General features: G+C 39.3%; 1 protein-coding gene across 1 annotated transcript; it reads right to left on the bottom strand.

Annotated features, from left to right (window-relative positions):
* Positions 1-811: 811 nt before the first annotated feature.
* Positions 812-15,302, bottom strand: ipmkb (inositol polyphosphate multikinase b). The gene is made up of 6 exons (XM_008438179.3): positions 14,752-15,302; positions 9,994-10,079; positions 8,948-9,044; positions 7,251-7,423; positions 5,856-5,937; positions 812-5,703 (listed from the first exon to the last, which is right to left on the bottom strand). Exons 1-6 carry the CDS (start codon positions 14,951-14,953, stop codon positions 4,925-4,927), a joined length of 1,419 nt encoding a protein of 472 aa, XP_008436401.1. The 5' UTR covers positions 14,954-15,302; the 3' UTR covers positions 812-4,924.
* Between the last annotated feature and the right edge of the window lie 3,117 nt (positions 15,303-18,419).

The following is an 18,419-nucleotide window of genomic DNA, read 5'->3' as shown; positions in this document are numbered from 1 at the left end:
TTATTTTGCCATTACCATGGTCTCAAAACATTTTTTTATTGTAATAACTTCTGGAACAATTTATCATCCATCAAAATTTGTTATCTTGACAGGCCTAGGTCGTCAAACCATCAGTTCCTAAAGTCACACAAACAAAAAGAAAGGCGCGCATCCCTGTGGGGTCCAAAGGATCCCTCTTAAGACCAGGGTTAAAACAGTTTGTCCGATAAAGATTTGGTTTCAAACACATTTTCTATCACAGCAGTGATTAAAAAACAGACTGGTTCGGGTTATGAGGAAAGTTGCTTGCTCACACACATCATATCAGCACAACATTCAGAGAATGAAGACAGGAGAGTGCAGCTCTAAACCTCTTGGCCCATAGAGGAAAAATAAAATAAAACGAGTCATTCCTGGAAAACATCCTAAAAGAAAATTTTACAGATTTTTTTTTTTTTTTTTTTTTACAAAAGACAAGGTTTATTAAAAATAGCCATATTAGGGAAAACATAACATCTCAGTGTTTTTCTTAAAGATTAAAACAATTATTGAAGTTTAGTATTACATTAATTCATTGTCACGGGTTAAAATGATATGGCTTTGTACAGAACTGAAGCACTGAGATTTACCGTAGCATTAAAAAGCATCTCCAGCGTTTTAACAGTAGTACAAAAACTAAACGTACAGTGGCTCTCAAAAGGTTTCACCCTGTTAAAATGTTGCCTAGTGTTGTAGAAAACATGACCAGGATTAATCACATCAAAACTTTTTGTCCCCTTGATGCGAAATATATACGGTTTAATTCATCTGAGAGAAAAATCTGTTGAACGTATTATTCAAAATAAAGAAAATGCAAAGACATTTTTTTTATTATTTCACCATCCATTCACTGTTATTTTGTGCCCAACTAACATCAGTTGTACGCGTGATTACCTGAAAACAAAGTTCAGCTGCTGCAGGAATTTCTGACAGTTGCTTTCTTTCCCTAAAGTCGCCGTTTCCAGAGAGCATAGAAATGGCTGCAAAACATCTGACTGTACAAATCTATGAGACAGGAGGGCACAGAAAACCCAACAGTATTAAATATGCCATGGCACAGTAAACGGATGCCATCAATAATCTGAGAAAACATGGGACATGTTACATTACAGACACTGGCAGCATCTCAAACATGGATGAAAACTCCAAACAGAAATCGACATGAACTCGATGGCAACATGTGACAACCTGCAGGAAGCTGCAGTTGGTGTTCTACAGCGGATCAAATCCGTTTATTCAAATGTCAGGAGCAGAGCTGGTAAATAGAAATATTTGATTCCAAAAGGAATGGGAGAATAGGTTTCTTTTCTGTAGATTGAACTGAGGTTTTTACAGCAAGAACTCCACCTCCTATCAACTCAGGTTTTTTTTTTTACTTTACCAACTCCTGCTTTGACATGCGTCTTTAAGAGACTTGAATTATTTCTTGATATACAACTAAACTTTAGATTAAAGCTGTTTGATATGAAAATGCTATAGAAAATGAAGATCATAAAATGCTTCAGAATCTTGTTTTAGCAGACCATGAGCTAAAAGCCTCCAACACTAAAGAATGACTTCAAGAACTTTAGAAATTACAAAATAAAATAAAAAAAACATAGATTGGTCAAACTTGTGAACAATTATTTATCCTTCAACAATAGGATGGGCTTTACATATGCATTTGTTCACAAGAGCAACAACTTTGGTTTTTAAATTCATTCAGCCATTTTTGTTAGACTTGGCCTGACAGTAGTACAACTGTCACATGTATACAAAGTGGGAGATGAGCCATTCCATCATTCCAACTTTGGTAAAATAGTTAGATTAGCTAAAAACCAAGGGGCAGTCAGCGTTTTCATTCATAAAAAGTAGCACATTACTGCAGAAAACTCATTTAAACGCATTCAGACTGTTCACCAGCTTCATTCAGGTTAGAGCAGCTTCTCCCATTTCGTCCTTATACCGCCCGAAAGTCTAAATGATCAATGTGGAAGCAGACAGTATAAAAAGTTCCTTTACAACAACCAACAGAAAGAGGATTTGAATTCCAAATCCAACTTTTGGGAATAACCATTAATTCCACGGAGTGGAATAATCTCCAGCTGATGGCTGTGTTTGTTTCAAGATGAACCTCCATGGAAATCAATTGGTGAATTTAATTTAAAGGCTTTTTGAAATATTGCAACTCTAAAACAGAAACAAGCGGTGGAACGTCAGAGAACTTCCTGTTCCTCACATCGTTTGGAGGTGGAGAGAAAAATTAGACCAGCGAGGAGGAGAGATGATTCCAACAGGAAAATCTGGCTGCTGATTACAGAAACAGTAAAATGTAAATGCATCAAGCTTCCTGTGAAGAGGTAAAAATGAAAATCAAATATAAAAGTTTAAAACAAGCTCAACAGCAATGAGATCCGGTTAGCCATGAGATTACAAAAATAAAAATCAACCAACATCAAGTAGAAAGACCACCAATTATACAGCATATAGCATTGATTTACACACACACACACACACACACACACACACACACACACACACACACACACACACACACACACACACACACACACACACACACACACTAAAGAGATAGGGAGGATACCTGAGTTAGTTGTCAGTGGTTTAAAGAAAAGCACTAAATTAACATCTGATTCCAACATAATCATCATTTTCCAAGTCTTTTCCACCACTGACTCCTTTAAGGTTTTTAGAAACGAGTTGCAGTTTATTCATAGACAGCTGATCAAACCCCTGATTTAACTTTTTTCAGTCCTGCTTTCTCCTGTAAACAAATATAAAGTTAGCCCAGTTCTCAACTGTAAGCGATTTAAACTCAAACAGATCTGATAAAAGAAAGACAAATCTGTTTTTATTCCTAAAGATGTGGATCAGATCAGTAGCAGCATAACTCCATTCCTGATAGAGATTTGTTTTGAATTCCTCTGGAATGAATGAATGAATGAATGAATAATTAGTAGAGATGTGGCGATCAGGTTTTTTCCTGCCGATGCCGATACCGATCACCCATGAGGGACGATCACCAATACCGATCACCGATACCAATCACATAATTATTGGGGGGGGGGGGGTATCATAAACACTACCGGTTACATTATGTGGAAAAAGGAACCGTGAATTCACCTTAATTTAGACAAAAACTTGTTTTTAATAACTTTTTCCAAGAAGAAAACTAAACAAAACAGGCATTGTGCAAATTGTACTGCTATCAATAATATTATCTTTAACAGACTGAAAACATATGAAGGCTCTGAAGAGGCTAAATAATGCAAAGAGCCAAAATAAAACCTCTCAATGTTGCCAAAGAAATCCAAGTATAAAACTTAACATTCAAAGGCAAAAACAGGTTCCATTACAATAAACAATCAATCCTGAGTTACTGAATGAAAACTTCCTGATAGCATGGCGGCTAGCTGATTACTGCTAGTTCTGAGTGGCCGTTTCTGACTGAGCGGAGTAATTATGCAGAGCAGGGAGGAGATCGATTATTTTTTTTAGAGATTATCTGTCTCATGTTAGGACAGCGAAAGTTTTAATACATATGTAAAATTTAGTTTTTTAAGTTAGATGCTGCAGCTTTAAGCAGAGGTTTGGTGTGAGAGTCACTACCAGGTGGAGCTGAAGCGGCTCTGTCTGTGAAATATTACTACCTGTAGCGCGTAGCAGCGATTCAACAGTGAGAGCAGAACCAGCGTCTTACATCGCAGCTCGAAGACTTAAATAATTTTGCGGGTTATTTGTTTAGCTTTCTGACCATCATGCTAATCCGGGTGAGTGTTTGTAGCTGTGCACTGCTTTACCTGCTATATGATCCTCCATATGTCTTTTTTACTGCATTGAGCCTCGATGTAGCCAAACTTCGTCAAGTATGCCATTGTTTTTATGTCGTATTAGCTTCGTCGTGTTGATGCATTTTGACCTGCTTCACCCCACATGCTTCAATTTTCCGCCGCAACACGCAAACTTCCCCATTCACTTAGTGCGTTATAGTTCCACATCATTTAGGATTTGTTGCTGCGCGTTTGCGCAGAGTGAAGGAAAGAAGAGACCAGCTGCACAGGCAGGATGCGAAATGAGATGCAGGTGATCGGTTTGTGTGATCGGCAACAAGAGAAGATGATCGGCGATCACCGATCATACACTTTTTCACGGAAATCGGCCGATTATGATCGGTGGCCGATCGATCGGCACACCTCTAATAATTAGTCAGGTGATCAGACTGGGAGTTGCATTAGGAGTTGATTATGTGCCTGACACAGAGCCAGACAGTCTGAAAACGTCACTAATTCACTATAGCTAGTCAAAATAGCACTTATACAGTTGCATAATGTAAAGTGATATTATAGAACACATATCCTGTATCTTATAAAGAGATGAGAAAAACAGGAACATGTTGCTCATTTGAAGCATGCTAATAAAAGACTTTCCAGTGATCAAGGTATGAAGGTAGCAGGTCGTAATGCAGCCTGGGCATCCCACAACTTACAGGGTGTTGCGTGGAGGGAAGCTTGGGGGGGGGCTGGACCATAATCAGCTGGAATCAGGGTACGACGTAGAAACATGTAGGATAGATGCGGGATGAACTCCTGGAATTTCCAGGTTGTACGTTTTGTGGAATTAAAATTCCAGAAATACGACCCACAAGTTGTGGGAAATACAGGCTGCATTTTGTTTTTATAACTTAAAATATTATTTATCCAGAACTTTTCCAAAACAACCAACAGCTGAGGCGCTAATACATGTTCACGACAATAAAACCTGTGATAAAATACGGGACGCAGTCACGAACAGAAACGCAGCTAAAGCCATCAGGATAAGAAGAATCAACGGTGGCTCATCCGTCAGACTTCAGTCCGTTCCAGTTTTGCGTTAGCTGAGCAGAAGACACAGTGGTTGTGTGTGGACTTCAGGAGGTAGGCGGACTGAGCGCGCTCTGAGCGGCGTCACACAGGATCTGCTCCAGCACCGTCAGCAGGTGCTTCAGGCCATAGATGTAGCCGTGGTCCAGGCTATCGCTTGGGAAAACATGAGCAAAGTCGATCATTCTGACCTCCACGGCTGCGTCTCCTGTCCCGCCGTGTCCGACTGTCCCCCTCTGTCCCTCCAGCCCGTCCTCGTCCTCCTCTGTCCTGCCTCTGTCTCCATCCTGGTTTCTGTTCCCGTTTGGTGACAGCTTCGAGTCGGCCCTCCTCTGACACGTGTTGTCTTCTTCGTACGGCACAGGAGAGTGATCGGATTCTTTCGTTACCTCGGCAACTACATCGTCCACCCTGCTGAGGTGGAGGTGACCCCGGACACAGGGCTTGTCCCCGTCCTTCCTGTGATTGGTGTGAACCCACAAAACGCCCACCTCGGTGTTGTTGTTGTACTCGGCTAGCTTGTTTTCCTGTCCAGCTTCCTGCTGACCAGCTTTCTCTTCCTGGCTCTGACCGCCATCACCAACCAGCACCGAATGGGTGGTTTTCACCACGGTGTCGCCGACTGACGGACCAATGAGCAGAGATGACAAGGAGGATGAGGTGAAAGAGGAGGGAAGACCCTCGTAGACGAAAAGAAGGGAACTGGCATAGAAGGCCAGCTGGTGCTGGGAGTGAAACCAGTTGAGAATGTGCTGGACCCTGCAGATGCTGGCCCGGACGGCGTCCCTCCTCAAACACACGCCGTTCTCGAAGAATGCAGCTAAGCCTGCAGGGGAACACCGGACACACAGGGACAGTTTATTGGCTGTCTTTATCTCAATTGTCAAAATTAAAGTTGTTGCCTGTTTGAATTGCTATTCATGAAAATAGTTAGGCAAATATAGAAGTGTGAGAATAAGATAAGATGGACAAACGCACCGTCTTTAACCGTGTCCTGAGCCAGGGCCCTTCCATAGTGCTGGTTGTAGGAGTTGAACGTTTCACTGCGAACATCATAGACCTGAAAAACAGCAAGGAGTCATCAACATGGTGGCCTTCTTTCTACAAACATATCATCAGCCTAGCAGGCCAACAGGCTTTACTTCAACACCACCTTATAAAAGCACAACTAGAATTTAATCTTAAAGTTGCAGTATATAACTTTATAAACAATGTTTGTTTTTTTATGTCACATTGTGATAGTGGAACATAAGACAAAAAAAAATCAAGCTCCTCTGACTTCTCCCTGAGTTTCTATGGTTCATCTGCAGAAATACGCCACTCTGTCAGAAACAACCAATCAAAGACAGGAGGAGAATCTTGGCGCTGTAAGTCATAAGCTAGTGTAAGCTAGTCGTAAGCTAGTGTACGTGCTGGTCAATGTGCTAATAGCAGAGAAACATCTTGATTATTTCTGACAGTTTCTGACATCAAGACATATTTTAACAAAAATGGAAAAAAAAATATTGTTTATAAAAGTTATTTACTGCAGCTGGACCAAGCAAAATAAAGAAAAAATTAAGTATAGATTTTTTTCCTGCTTTAGATCTGAAGAGGCTACGCTGACTGGGAGGCTGTTTTTACAGGAGGCTAAATGAACTGCAGCACAAAGTCGTTGATACATTTAGCTCTGTAAATGACAAGGCAGCTGAAGCATCTGGTAACGTGGCGCTGCACACAGCTGACACAGCTACAGCAGGTAAACCTCAACATCAGTAAAATGTGGCATCACTGTGAAGAGGTGGATGCAGCGGAGAAGCTTTTGGGCCGAATGTCCAGACTGTGGAGCTCCTCCTGAAGTATGTAACATGCTACATGATCAGCTGCAGTCTGGATCAGGTCAGTAATATTCAAACCACTAACTGTACCTCTGGACTCGCCTCAGATCTGGATCATTTGCAACACTTGGTAACAATTTAATTGAAGGGGGTGAATAAGACTGTCATGACATTTTCATAAACATGACACCTGTCATGAACACCTTCATGAATATTTATGACTGTTGTCATAAAGCGTCATTCGGTAAATTATGACACTTTTAATATAAAGTTGACATTATTTAAAATGTCTTTGTTATGACAACTTGACATTAACCAAGAAATCATTACTGATATAAATTTGTTATAAAAGTATTACTGATTGCACTTTAAAAATTAGGTAACTTTATGTTATTAAAGGTAAAGTTTAAACAGTAATGCTTAAAAAGTTTCAACATAAAAATAAACATAATGTATTGTGGTCTGCAGATCAACTCCACATGGCAAAACATGAAAAAATATCATTCTAAATATTATTTATACTCAGTCAGTTATTAAGCCAACATAAAGAGCTGACCCTCATGCCCAGGATCAGGAATCCGATCTCCTCCATCAGAGGGTATTTTCTGATCTGCTGCTCCCGTTTCTCCTGTGAAGCGAGCGGATCGTAGCTTCTGCGGCCCAGCTTCACATCCATGATGCACGGCTTGTTGAAGCCACTCGTCACATCCTCCAGCTTCAGGTAGAGCTCTGCGTCAATGACATCACAAAGAGTCATCGTATAGAAATGAGTTTCCTTTAGTCATTTAGGCCAGTGGTCACCAACCCCCGGTCCAATTGGTACAGGGCAGCGCAAGAAATAGTGAAAAATTTCCGTTTTATGTATTATTTGAGTCTGGAGGATCTTTTATTTTGAAAATCCTTTAACCGGATTCTCTCAGTTACTTGCGTGCCAAAATTGAGCCCAAAAGCAGCAAAAGTAGTAAGAAACAGAACAGATGTCTTTGGAAAGTTTCCTTGCAAAGGGGAAAAGGCCCAGAGAAGAGACAGGAGAATGGATTTATCCCAGACCGATAGGTGAGTCCCACATTACAAGCCGCTCTGCGTAACATGTGGCAACCGGCTGCTAATGAGGCAAAAAAGCTTCAAGCTGCTTGGCCACGTAGAGACCAACAAGCTGTGGATAAAAGCAACACTTCAGGTGTTATTGTCTCTCATCACTTCCAGATCGGACCGTCTCGTTGCAGAGAAACCAGCTCAGGGCTCCCGTTAGTTATTATCGTGAGTTAAAATTTTCACGAAAGTAAAATGTCAGTTTTGTGGCGCATCTGTATCTTATTTTGAAGGGATATGTAAACGTTACCATAGCGACCAGAGTCAGAGAGGGTTTAGGCAGTGGTCGAGAGGAGATGAGTAGAGCTTGTGAGTCTTAAGTCTGGTTTAGGCAGTGGTCGAGAGGAGACGAGTAGAGCTTGTGAGTCTTAAGTCTGGTTTAGACGGCAAGATTTATGAATTGTCAGCAGATTCTCCAAACCTCTGTGACCACAGAGCTGATAGAAGAACAACAGGTTCAATCAGTTCGTGTCTCCAACCGATTCCAGTCACGAACATCCCGATTCCAGAGGATAATCCATTAAAACCCCCAACATAGCATACGGGAATTTAGAATAACCAAACATGGATGACTATGAAGAAGCAATAGTGATAGTTTGTGGAGTCATTTTAAGAAATAAAAGACGTAACAAAAAGAAAAGGCGGTGGATGAAAGACGACGGGAGCAGCCGCTCTATTTGCTGCACTATAATTCCGAGGTGACTATGTTTTTTCATAGTTAACATTTTTAACTGAATAAACTAATAAACATATACAATAATGACCTTCTCATATAATAATAAACATTTCCACAAATCATCTCCAATAACCACCGGACTCTCAGTTGCGCGATATGTCAGCTGTTTGGGATTCCCCTCCGTTCTGACGTCACAGCGCTTTCTGATTGGCTACCTGTCACATTCGGCAGGTTGTATTCTCGTTCCCAGTCAGGGAAAACCCCTCAGGCTGCGATAAAAGGTTAGAGACAACCAAATTGGGCATATTCAGGCTTTAGCGGGAACACCAACATGCAAACGGTTACCAACAGACCCCCAACAGCAGCAAAATTTCCAAGTCTTGACCGGTCCGCGGTAATAAAAAGGTTGGGGACCACTGATTTAAGCCTTTTAGCATGAATTGTGAAGTTGTGAAAAGGAGATGAAACTATAGTTTGTTTCTCACCGTTTGGGCTGTCAGGAGAGGACCAGGTGCCATAATATTTGGGAAGGTGTTTCTGGAGGTCCAGCAGACAAGGATCGGAGCAGTCCTCTGCAAACACCTATGATACACATACAGATACACACACACACTATGAAACTCATGCTGTAATGTCAGACCCGAAGCAGAAACAGCTTTGACTCATGGAAATGTTTGAGGGTTTACAAACAGAACATCCCATTGTGACAGATTAAGAACAGAACTATCAGCAGTTTTAATGTCAAGATTTTTTTGGGGTCTCCAATAAATATTCAAGTAAGTACTGGTAGACTCAAGTCTACCAGTAGAACAGAGTCTGGTAGACTCTGTTCTACTGGGGACCAAAACTACAATATTTGTTCCATTTCCAGCTGCTGCGATTCTCTTTCACACTTCGCTGTGTTAGACAATCCAAACCATTTGAAAATCCTGTTCCCCTCCTCGCCTGTGGGGGCGCTGCACCAAGAACCATTGAAAGAAAGAACACAGAAGCCTCTGAAAAAGACGCTCAGCAAACTTCCGTCACAAAATGTGAACAACGGAGTGACGTCAGATTTTAGCGGCGAGACAATTTTTCTTTTAAATTAAACGGACTGGAGTGTGACTAAAGCGGTTTCACCAAGGTTTGTATGAGTGAGTCCTTAGGAACAGGAGCTGGAACTAGGTTCCTAGGATCTTAAGATATGGATCACAATGAATAGGAGAAGATTCCAGATAGGAGCAGCTGGCTGGACTCAGACGCCGAGATTAAGTGAGGATCTCCGTCACCCAGTCGTTCTCTTACTGTGACGGTTCTCACTAAATCTATAAAAACCTTACTTCCAACCATGTTTCGAACTAAAGGCGTCTTTTGAGTTAGAGGTGAAAAGTCTCCAAGAAACGGGGAAAATGTCCAAATTGCCTCTACTGAAGCACTCGGCTGAGAACTCCAAAAATCCAGTCAAAAATCTCTTTTTTCTAACCCCCCACCCAAAAAAAAAAAACTAACTGAAATATTTGTCTGGAAAAAAAAGTGTGAGAATTTTATTTACCATGCTATAAAACTGCATTTCTCGTGGTCCTCTGGGTGGAGGCTGAACTTGCTTCAAGACCGTTCCATCCGGGTGTTGTAAAATACCTGCAGCACACAGACAGTATGAATATTCAGTTATGTTTATGAATGCAATGTTTATGCTGATTTATGCAAAAAAGAATTATGCTAATGACCATCAAAAAAATTCAGTGTCTGCTTTATTCATTGTTTTGATCCATTATTGTCCCGAGGCTGTTTGCAGAGTTGAGCTTCCAGGTGTAAAGGATAACCTCAGACAGGAACATGAAGAACACAAAGATGGCAGATCAACTATTGAACACAATGTTTCTCCTCCAGATCAAGTGACTGACAGGAAAAGAATTGAACATGCTGGCAAAAAGGTAAGATGAATTTAAGATGTTTCGTGTATGGAGAAACTATTATTCACATCTTGGAGGTTGTGAAGGATTCTACTACACGCTCAAGTCTTCAGGTTTTTTCCATGGATCTTCAATTGCATTCAAATCCAGGAGCTTAATAAGGCTATTCAAGCACTGCTACGCTGCTTCTTATGAAAATCCCAGTTTCTTTTGCTTTTTGTTTAGATTTATTGTCATGATAAAATATCCACCTTCATTAATCTGATGACTCTTAGCATTACCATTCATCCATCTTTCATTTACATACAGTCTAACAGTACTCTTTACCAACCTCTCCAGGTTTTCACTACTTTTTTTAGCAGTCTAAATAACAGATTTGGTGCAAATATCTGCAAAGAATTAAGCAACATTTAAATGAAAATGTGACTTTTTGTTCTAACCGTATAAACACTGCCCCCTGCAGGTGGGAGCTATCAGTCATTAAAATCCAATGTTTTGAGCATTTTTGAGAGGAAAAAAAAGAAAAAAACCATCCCCACACCCTTATGTTCTGACCTTTAGAGTTCACCATAGATATTGTGGGCTTGAGGTGATTTGCAATCTCATCTCTACTTCAGTCATGGCGTGTGTAATGGCATTTAACTGACCAGACTATATTTCCCTGGAGAAAGTCTGGGAGAAAGCAAACTGGACATTAAAAAGAATGGAATTCAGAGGAGTGAGAGCATGGAATTGTAGATACTTTTCAGAAGCCTATCATTAAAACATCCATTTTGTTTGGTCTAATGTGGTATTCTAATTTTCTGACATTTAACTTTGGGTTTTTATTGCAACTATAATCATTAAAATTAAATAAATAAATAAAAGCTTAAAATGTTTTTACTCTGAGTGTAATGAATATCTTTAAAATGACTGTTTCACTTTCTGAGATCACTGGCAAGATATGATGAAATTTTATGCAATATTTGAATATTTTGAGATGTACCAGTATGCTTGAACTGGCTCACTCTCAGTGTTGTGTGGAGATGATTTTCAGGACTCTCAAATATAACAAAGGTTTCTTGAATTACTTTTCTGATCTGTTCTTTGATTATGTCGAGGCATGAGAATGTTTCTGTCACTGGGAAACATGAGAGAAACCTGTGTGTTGTCCTGGTAAGTCAATGATAAAGCAGTTATTAGCATTATTAGCTCTTAATCTTGAGCACCCAGTCTCTCTGTCACACGCAATGTGGAAACACACTGTAGCTTGTTGTGAACTGTGGCTTTTACTCTCTGCCCCACTTTAAGATCACTAAAGGAACAGGAAGGAGGCCTGGAGAAGGGGCTCATCCATAACTCATAACCATGTGAAAAGGTCCCGTCTTTCTTTATAGCGAAAGTCATCACTATAAAGATTTTTATATTCAGCTATTTTAAAAGCAGATAATGTACAGAAGCAGTAGAAAAAATGTTAAGAGTTTTGCACTAGCTTTATAGACCTTTCATAGAAGTGCACTTCTCTTTGCTTGTAGTGGGAAATGTTATCATCTTGGATAATATTTGGCAGGGAACCGATTAATTATTGACAGTCTATAAAAGTTTATAGGCATAAAAAATGTTATCTTATTTTACAACAGTTGGACACTGTAGCTTGTACCAGCTGTAGCTTTTAGCCTGGATCTTATCGTGGCGCACCCTGTGCAATACTTAGCTACTTACCTCAGCTGTTTACTTAAATATGATTATTTTTGACACCAGTTGAGGATGGCCTGAGCCTCATTCTTTGATGTATTTGTCACCAAAAATGAGGAAGCAACTCTTTACACAGTGAGACTGGAAAAACATTTTTCCCTGAATGGCTACATTCATAAAACATGTTTAATGCTCAATTCTAATTTTTGGCTGAAATCTGTTTTTTTTTTTTTTTTTTAATGGTTCGCAATGAGATTTCTGTGTGAATGATTTATGAGACCCGCATGTGCAGAAGGACGTAGACGTCACACAGCAGCCGTTCAACAGTAATAATGGATACCGCCGCCGCCTGTGGGCGGAACAGAAAGTTGTTGGTCAATGGGAGCAGACATGATTGTCACCGCTGAGCAGAGTTTCAGTTATTTACCACATCTGGCTTCTTCTGGTGTAGAATAATGATCTCATATCAATGAGTGAAAAAGTTGGATAAAATATGACTTAACCAACCAGAGACTTTGAAAACTTTGACACTTGATTTAGTACCACTTACGGAAATGACACAAATTGGATTTTGGGGAGGGGAGTTGAGAAGATTGGAATTGGGCCGTTCAGACTCCAGCAATATAGTGGGATGAGTCCCATTTGGACAAAAATAAATAAAAATATTGGGTTTGGGTTGCTTTTGCCTGCTGTGTGAAAGTAGCCTGAGTTTCTCTTGCCTTGGGATTCCCCCAGAGAAGCAGGCCAAAGTGGCCGTGGAGAGGGGAGTGTGGGCCTCCCTGCTTAGGCTGCTGCCCCCGCGACCTGACCTCGGATGAGTGGAACATAATGGATGGATAGTTTTCTTTGCACTAAAAATTTTGTTTAGCTCTGCTGAACTAGTCCCAAGTAGGAAGTACAATGAGAATGCCACTGAAGTTGGAATTCTGACTGGGAATGTCAACTTCACCATCATTCCCACTTGGTAAATGAAGTGGTGAGGTCGGAATCTAGGTCTCAAACTCAAACAGATTTTATTCTTCTTTTAAAGATCTATATTTAAACCTTTACACGTTAGTCGTCTCACTGAAACAGAGGAATATTGTACTATTGTTTAGAACAATATTTAACATAGTTTAGCAAGGCCTTTATTTTTAGCTTCAGTACCACAGCTGCATGAGCTGGTAGAAAGTTCTGGTTCTGTTATTTATATATTAATGTTTTAAAGGAAAGTCATCAAAGACGAGTGAACTTCACATTTCTGTCGTTTCACGTCGACACAGGTTTTCCCCAGTTCTCCCCGTCCAGTCAATTTTTCATCACACTACGACTGGGGCTGAACAACAAATCGATTTTATCAATTAATCAAATTTGCTGTTTACAAAGCATTAACATTTGGAAAATCTGATTTTTTTTTTTCCACCAATGCACTCTTTGGTCTTCCATAGTAAAGAATCAAGTCAGTCAGGCCCCCAGAGTCCACCATCTTGTTTTGCGAGTCGGTTTTACTGCTAGTTGAAAATCAGTAGGGATGACTGACATAAAAGCAAGTTCTTGAAAATATTTTCTATTCGTCGTTTTAGAATATCACTTTGGTGCAGTTTTAAACCAGTTTTCGCTATATAATTAAAATTGACACTGACATTGTACGGTCTTTTTAAGAGTTGAAGGTGAGAGAAAAAATTCAAATCAGAAATCAGACTTGGTATGAAAAACATTGGATACCTTAGGTTTCAGCTACATTGCACAGCCCTCAGTGTGGACTCCAGGTTCAGGACAAGTCAAGTCTTGACTTGCTAAAAATCAGAAGTGTCTTGATTTCGCTTGGATTTGAGTCTTTTAAGTTGACATTCCTTGATATCTTACACAGAGCATAATAATGGAGCCATTCCGGAGCCGCTAGTCCATTGAACACCTCTGGCCTTTTAGCAGAGTTTCTCCATATGTTTTTGCAACATGCAAGCTGCAGCAACATGCAAGCTGCAGCAACATGCAAGCTGCAGCAACATGCAAGCTGCAGCAACATGCAAGCTGCAGCAACATGCAAGCTGCAGCAACATGCAAGCTGCAGCAACATGCAAGCTGCATCAACATGCAAGCTGCAGCAACATGCAAGCTGCAGCAACATGCAAGCTGCATCAACATGCAAGCTGCAGCAACATGCAAGCTGCAGCAACATGCAAGCTGCAGCAACATGCAAGCTGCAGCAACATGCATGCTGAAGTAACATGCATGCTGCATCTCTCAGGCCACTTGCCCAGGTTGGCCTTGTAAATGAGAGCTAAATTTAACACTGTAAGGTATTTTAAATGAATGAATTGGATAAATGAATGAATGTTAATTCCATTTTGTTCTACAACAAGAAAAAATCTATGAAAAATCTATGTGCCATATTTCTGAAGTTCCCTTGTGGTTGTTGGGGCCAACAAACACATCTTTTCAATGTATAAGTTTGAGAATTCATTCATTATTACTGTGATTATAATTAAAGTTTAAGGCCTGAACTTAACTTGGGACTTGCCTGTGTTTGCTTTGGACCTGAAACTTGGTCACACCCCTGCACTACATCTTTTTCCATGAAAATGTCTGGAGTGATCCACACCCTTTTAAATTAATCATTCATCCGCAAACGTTGCTCTACAAACGTGTGACTGCTGCTGGTTTTCTATTACTCTTACTACCCCCACTAGTAAATCATTAGCCACGTACAGATGTAGTTTATTAATATACAGGCCTTTACTTACCAACTTTCTTTACTCCATACTTGTGACCTGCCACCTGATGAGAAAGTGGGACACAGCCGTTCAGGTGAGCGTGGTCCTGTGGTCCCAGAAGCTGCTGGCCGGACTTATTCATGGACTTGCTGTCCCCAATAGCACCCAAGCCAGGGCTCAGTTCCAGTTTACCGAGCGCTTTGGTGGACTCCATGACGTTAGCTCCTGACATCTCGAAAGTTCAAAAGGTAGAGCTGGGTCGAACGCCTAACGTAACGCCTGAAAGCCATCAATGTAGCACTTCGCGTATCCCGCTGTCATTTCGCAATCACACAATTCTGATGTAAATGTCAAATACCTTCGAGTGAAGGCTGGTTCGGGTGAAACCAGAGGAGCAGGCAGTGGACTACCGAGCCACGCCACGGCACAGAATTCGTGACACAGCGCGGCGTCCGGCGGAGACGCTTAGCTCCCTGTCCAACGCTGATTCAATGATTTTCATTTCTGGAACAGCGACACAAACACATCCTGACCACTTCCTACTGCCGTTAATGTGAGCAGAGCCAGGGTTGGCTTCCGGTTGTCGCCTAAAAAATAAGACAAGCGAAGCAGCTCTAAATTCAGCAATAATAATAATAGTAGTAGTAGTAGTAGTAATAATAATAATAATAATAATAATAATAATATCATTATTATTATTATTATTATTATTATTATTATTATTATTATTATTATTATTATTATTATTATTATTATTTAAAATATAATTATAATTATACGATATCTCGTTTATGTTTATAAAACGTGACTAAAAACTATTTCCAGCATTCCTTACCATTAAGGAATTTAATTAGTTAGTTAAATGTCAAGGGGAAAATTAAAACGGAGAATTCAAAGAATACTAGCTTAATAAATATACTTCCGGTTACTCTTTCCCTTTTTACCCCAGTCACCTGATAAGCTTAAACTTTTCATATTACCAGTATAATAGTAGCATGTTTTCTATTACTAGAATATGAAGGTTTGCAGAGCTGCCCAGAGTTCTGACTTAAATCTCATCTAACAGATCAGCAAATGGTCAAAAATGTCTCACAATTCAAATCCAGAGATCTGCTGACTTTAGAGGAAGCAAACTGACCTGAAATGTATGTTGTATTAAGAGTAAGCTGGACAATAGCCTATGTTGTTTAAAATCTGAATTCAAGCTTCATGCCTCATATAAAAATGTTCATTCTTCCATCTAAGAAGATCATAGCTCATTTCACTTATAATTCACTTCATTCATACATACAATGTCAGTTCACAAGAAATGGCACATAAAATCTCACCTACGCCCTGAAAAGTACAGGTGCAATAATGTTGACAAAGAAAACTTATATCACATCAGCAATTGTGCCACCAGGCAGCTGTGGTAGAAACCTGTTTATTTGCATTCGGTTTGGTTGGATCCCAGACACATGTAAACACTGAAAAGGTTCTCTTACAGTGTTTGAATATACAAAATACTCTGATCCAATTCTTGCTCTTGGCAGTTAACAGAAATCAAGCAAATTAATTCATCTTTCCTCTTAATCCATGTCTTTTACCGAAAACATATTGCGCCTGCTCACACAATCTTCAGCAAGATGTTGCATATATTCTCTGTTGTGGAGGAAGCCATGTTATCTGGCATCATCTGTTGGGAGAGCAGCATGAGAGCCCTGGACTTAGAAAGCTGAAGAAACTGACAAAGATTCTGTTCTGGAATCTCTAGAGATGATCTTGCAAAGAAGGATTCTTAAAATAAAGAATATAAAGGGCAATGACTGTTATTCAACAACATGTTGTTGACAGTCAGAGGCTTCTCCAGGTCCATGGTAATACAAACAGCTAAAGGAGATCAGCCACCAGCATCTTCGACAACTCTTTAAAAAACCTGAGTAATATAAGCTAAAGTATATGAAGTATTTTTGAATTTAACTGAATTCCACAGTTTTGTGTTCGATCACTTGCTGCACCATTCTTCCAAAGGAAGAAATTAATTAAATCTTAGCTGAACAAATGTTTTCCCATTCATGTTTATTAAAGAAAAGCTTACGATAAAACATGGTATTGTAATTGTTGCAGTCTAATGAATTATTTTCTGACCATTCATCTTGAATGCCCAACCTAACCTGCTCCCTGTGCTCAACTGCTCGTAGTCCATTTGTTTTAGATTGATGTCATCTTGTAAAAAAAAAAAAAAGAAAATATATACAAAGTCAGCTATGCAAAGCATTCTGTGCTTATATCACAAAAGACCAGACTTTATTTATGAAGCAACATTGCGTTTAAGATGAAAATGTGGCTCTAGATGTGAGGTTTGTTTGAATATCTCTGAAAATGAATTTCAAGAACAAATTTGCAGATCATTATACACAGAGGGCTTTCAGTCTAGAATATATTTATGATGGCTCGAAGTAGTGAGGAATGAGCTGAAGGAACAGACTTAAAATGAGCCTTATGTGGCAAGAGTGACAAAGTTCAAATAGCAAATGATGAGATTTATTAAAGATATTACATGTTTTTAGTGCCATAGATAAAGTAAAAGAAGTAGACAAGAAGAGATGCAACACTGAAAGTGGGTCATATTGGAGTGACTAAGTTATTGTTCATACTTGAGTAAATTATTGTTCAAACAATTAAAATAAAAAATACCATATAGAAAATGAAGGTAATAAAATGACAGGAATGATGATTTAAAAATAAAATATTGAAAAGAAAAATGGGTCATGGATATGCGCAAACATGTTTACATGCACATGAGAAGAAGGAAGGTCCTGCTGTGCTAGAGCAAATGTTTTATCGGGTTTTCGACTACTCATTGTGTTCAGCAGAATTAACTGTTGATGAAAAAAAATGTAATCTTAGTTTCATTTTTGTTCCATATTTAATATCAGGCACGTGCAGAGGGGGGGGGGGGGGGGGGTATTTGAGCACCTGCCCCTTTTGCTCCTTGCCCCCAAGTGCCCTTTTGGTAAATTTTTTATTTATTTTTTTGGTATTATTTTCTAAGCCCTCTTCTGACACATAACATGTACTAAAAATTTTTTTTTTTTTTTTTTGTACTACATAAAAATACATTGCCCGTCCAAAACCGATCATCTCCATAATGGTTATATGTCTTCTAATGTCCTTTGCTGCATGACGTACATTGCATTTATTCTAGCGTTAGGTAAATGTGTCTTGAAGGAGAATGGCACTTAAATAAAAGACCAACAAGGATATTCATTTAGAATTAGAAATAACTCACCCTGAATTACCAAGTGTAGGGTATGTATGTACCATAATGTATGTAATAAAAGTTTGTCATTAATGAAGGGGGAAAAACTCAAACCAGACTTTAAGTAAGTTTAGGGTCTGGTTCGCAGAGTATGCAGTTACGTTTTTTTTTTCCCAATTATTCAATGAAAAAAAATTTAACCTCAGTTAAGTAAAATAAAATTGTAATCAAAATTTTTGGAATTGTAATGATTTCTTTTTGAAAAACAAAATGTTTTGTTTAAATAACTTTTTTTTTAATTAAATAACTCATTTTTGTCTCGTGAATTTAAAAAAAGTTATTTGCCAAACATAAACTTTTATTTGCACACATCAGAAATATTTTGTTGCGATTTTGGGCTCTGCCCACGACGAGAAAAAAGTGAGAAAGTTTTTTAAGTAAAACTCGGTAGGCCTTT

Source organism: Poecilia reticulata, chromosome 19, assembly GCF_904066995.2.
Source record: "Poecilia reticulata chromosome 19, P_reticulata-male-v2, whole genome shotgun sequence".
Classification (NCBI taxonomy): domain Eukaryota; kingdom Metazoa; phylum Chordata; class Actinopteri; order Cyprinodontiformes; family Poeciliidae; genus Poecilia; species Poecilia reticulata.
The sequence above is the reverse complement of the archived record's forward strand: the minus strand, read 5'-3'. Positions and strand labels throughout refer to the sequence as shown.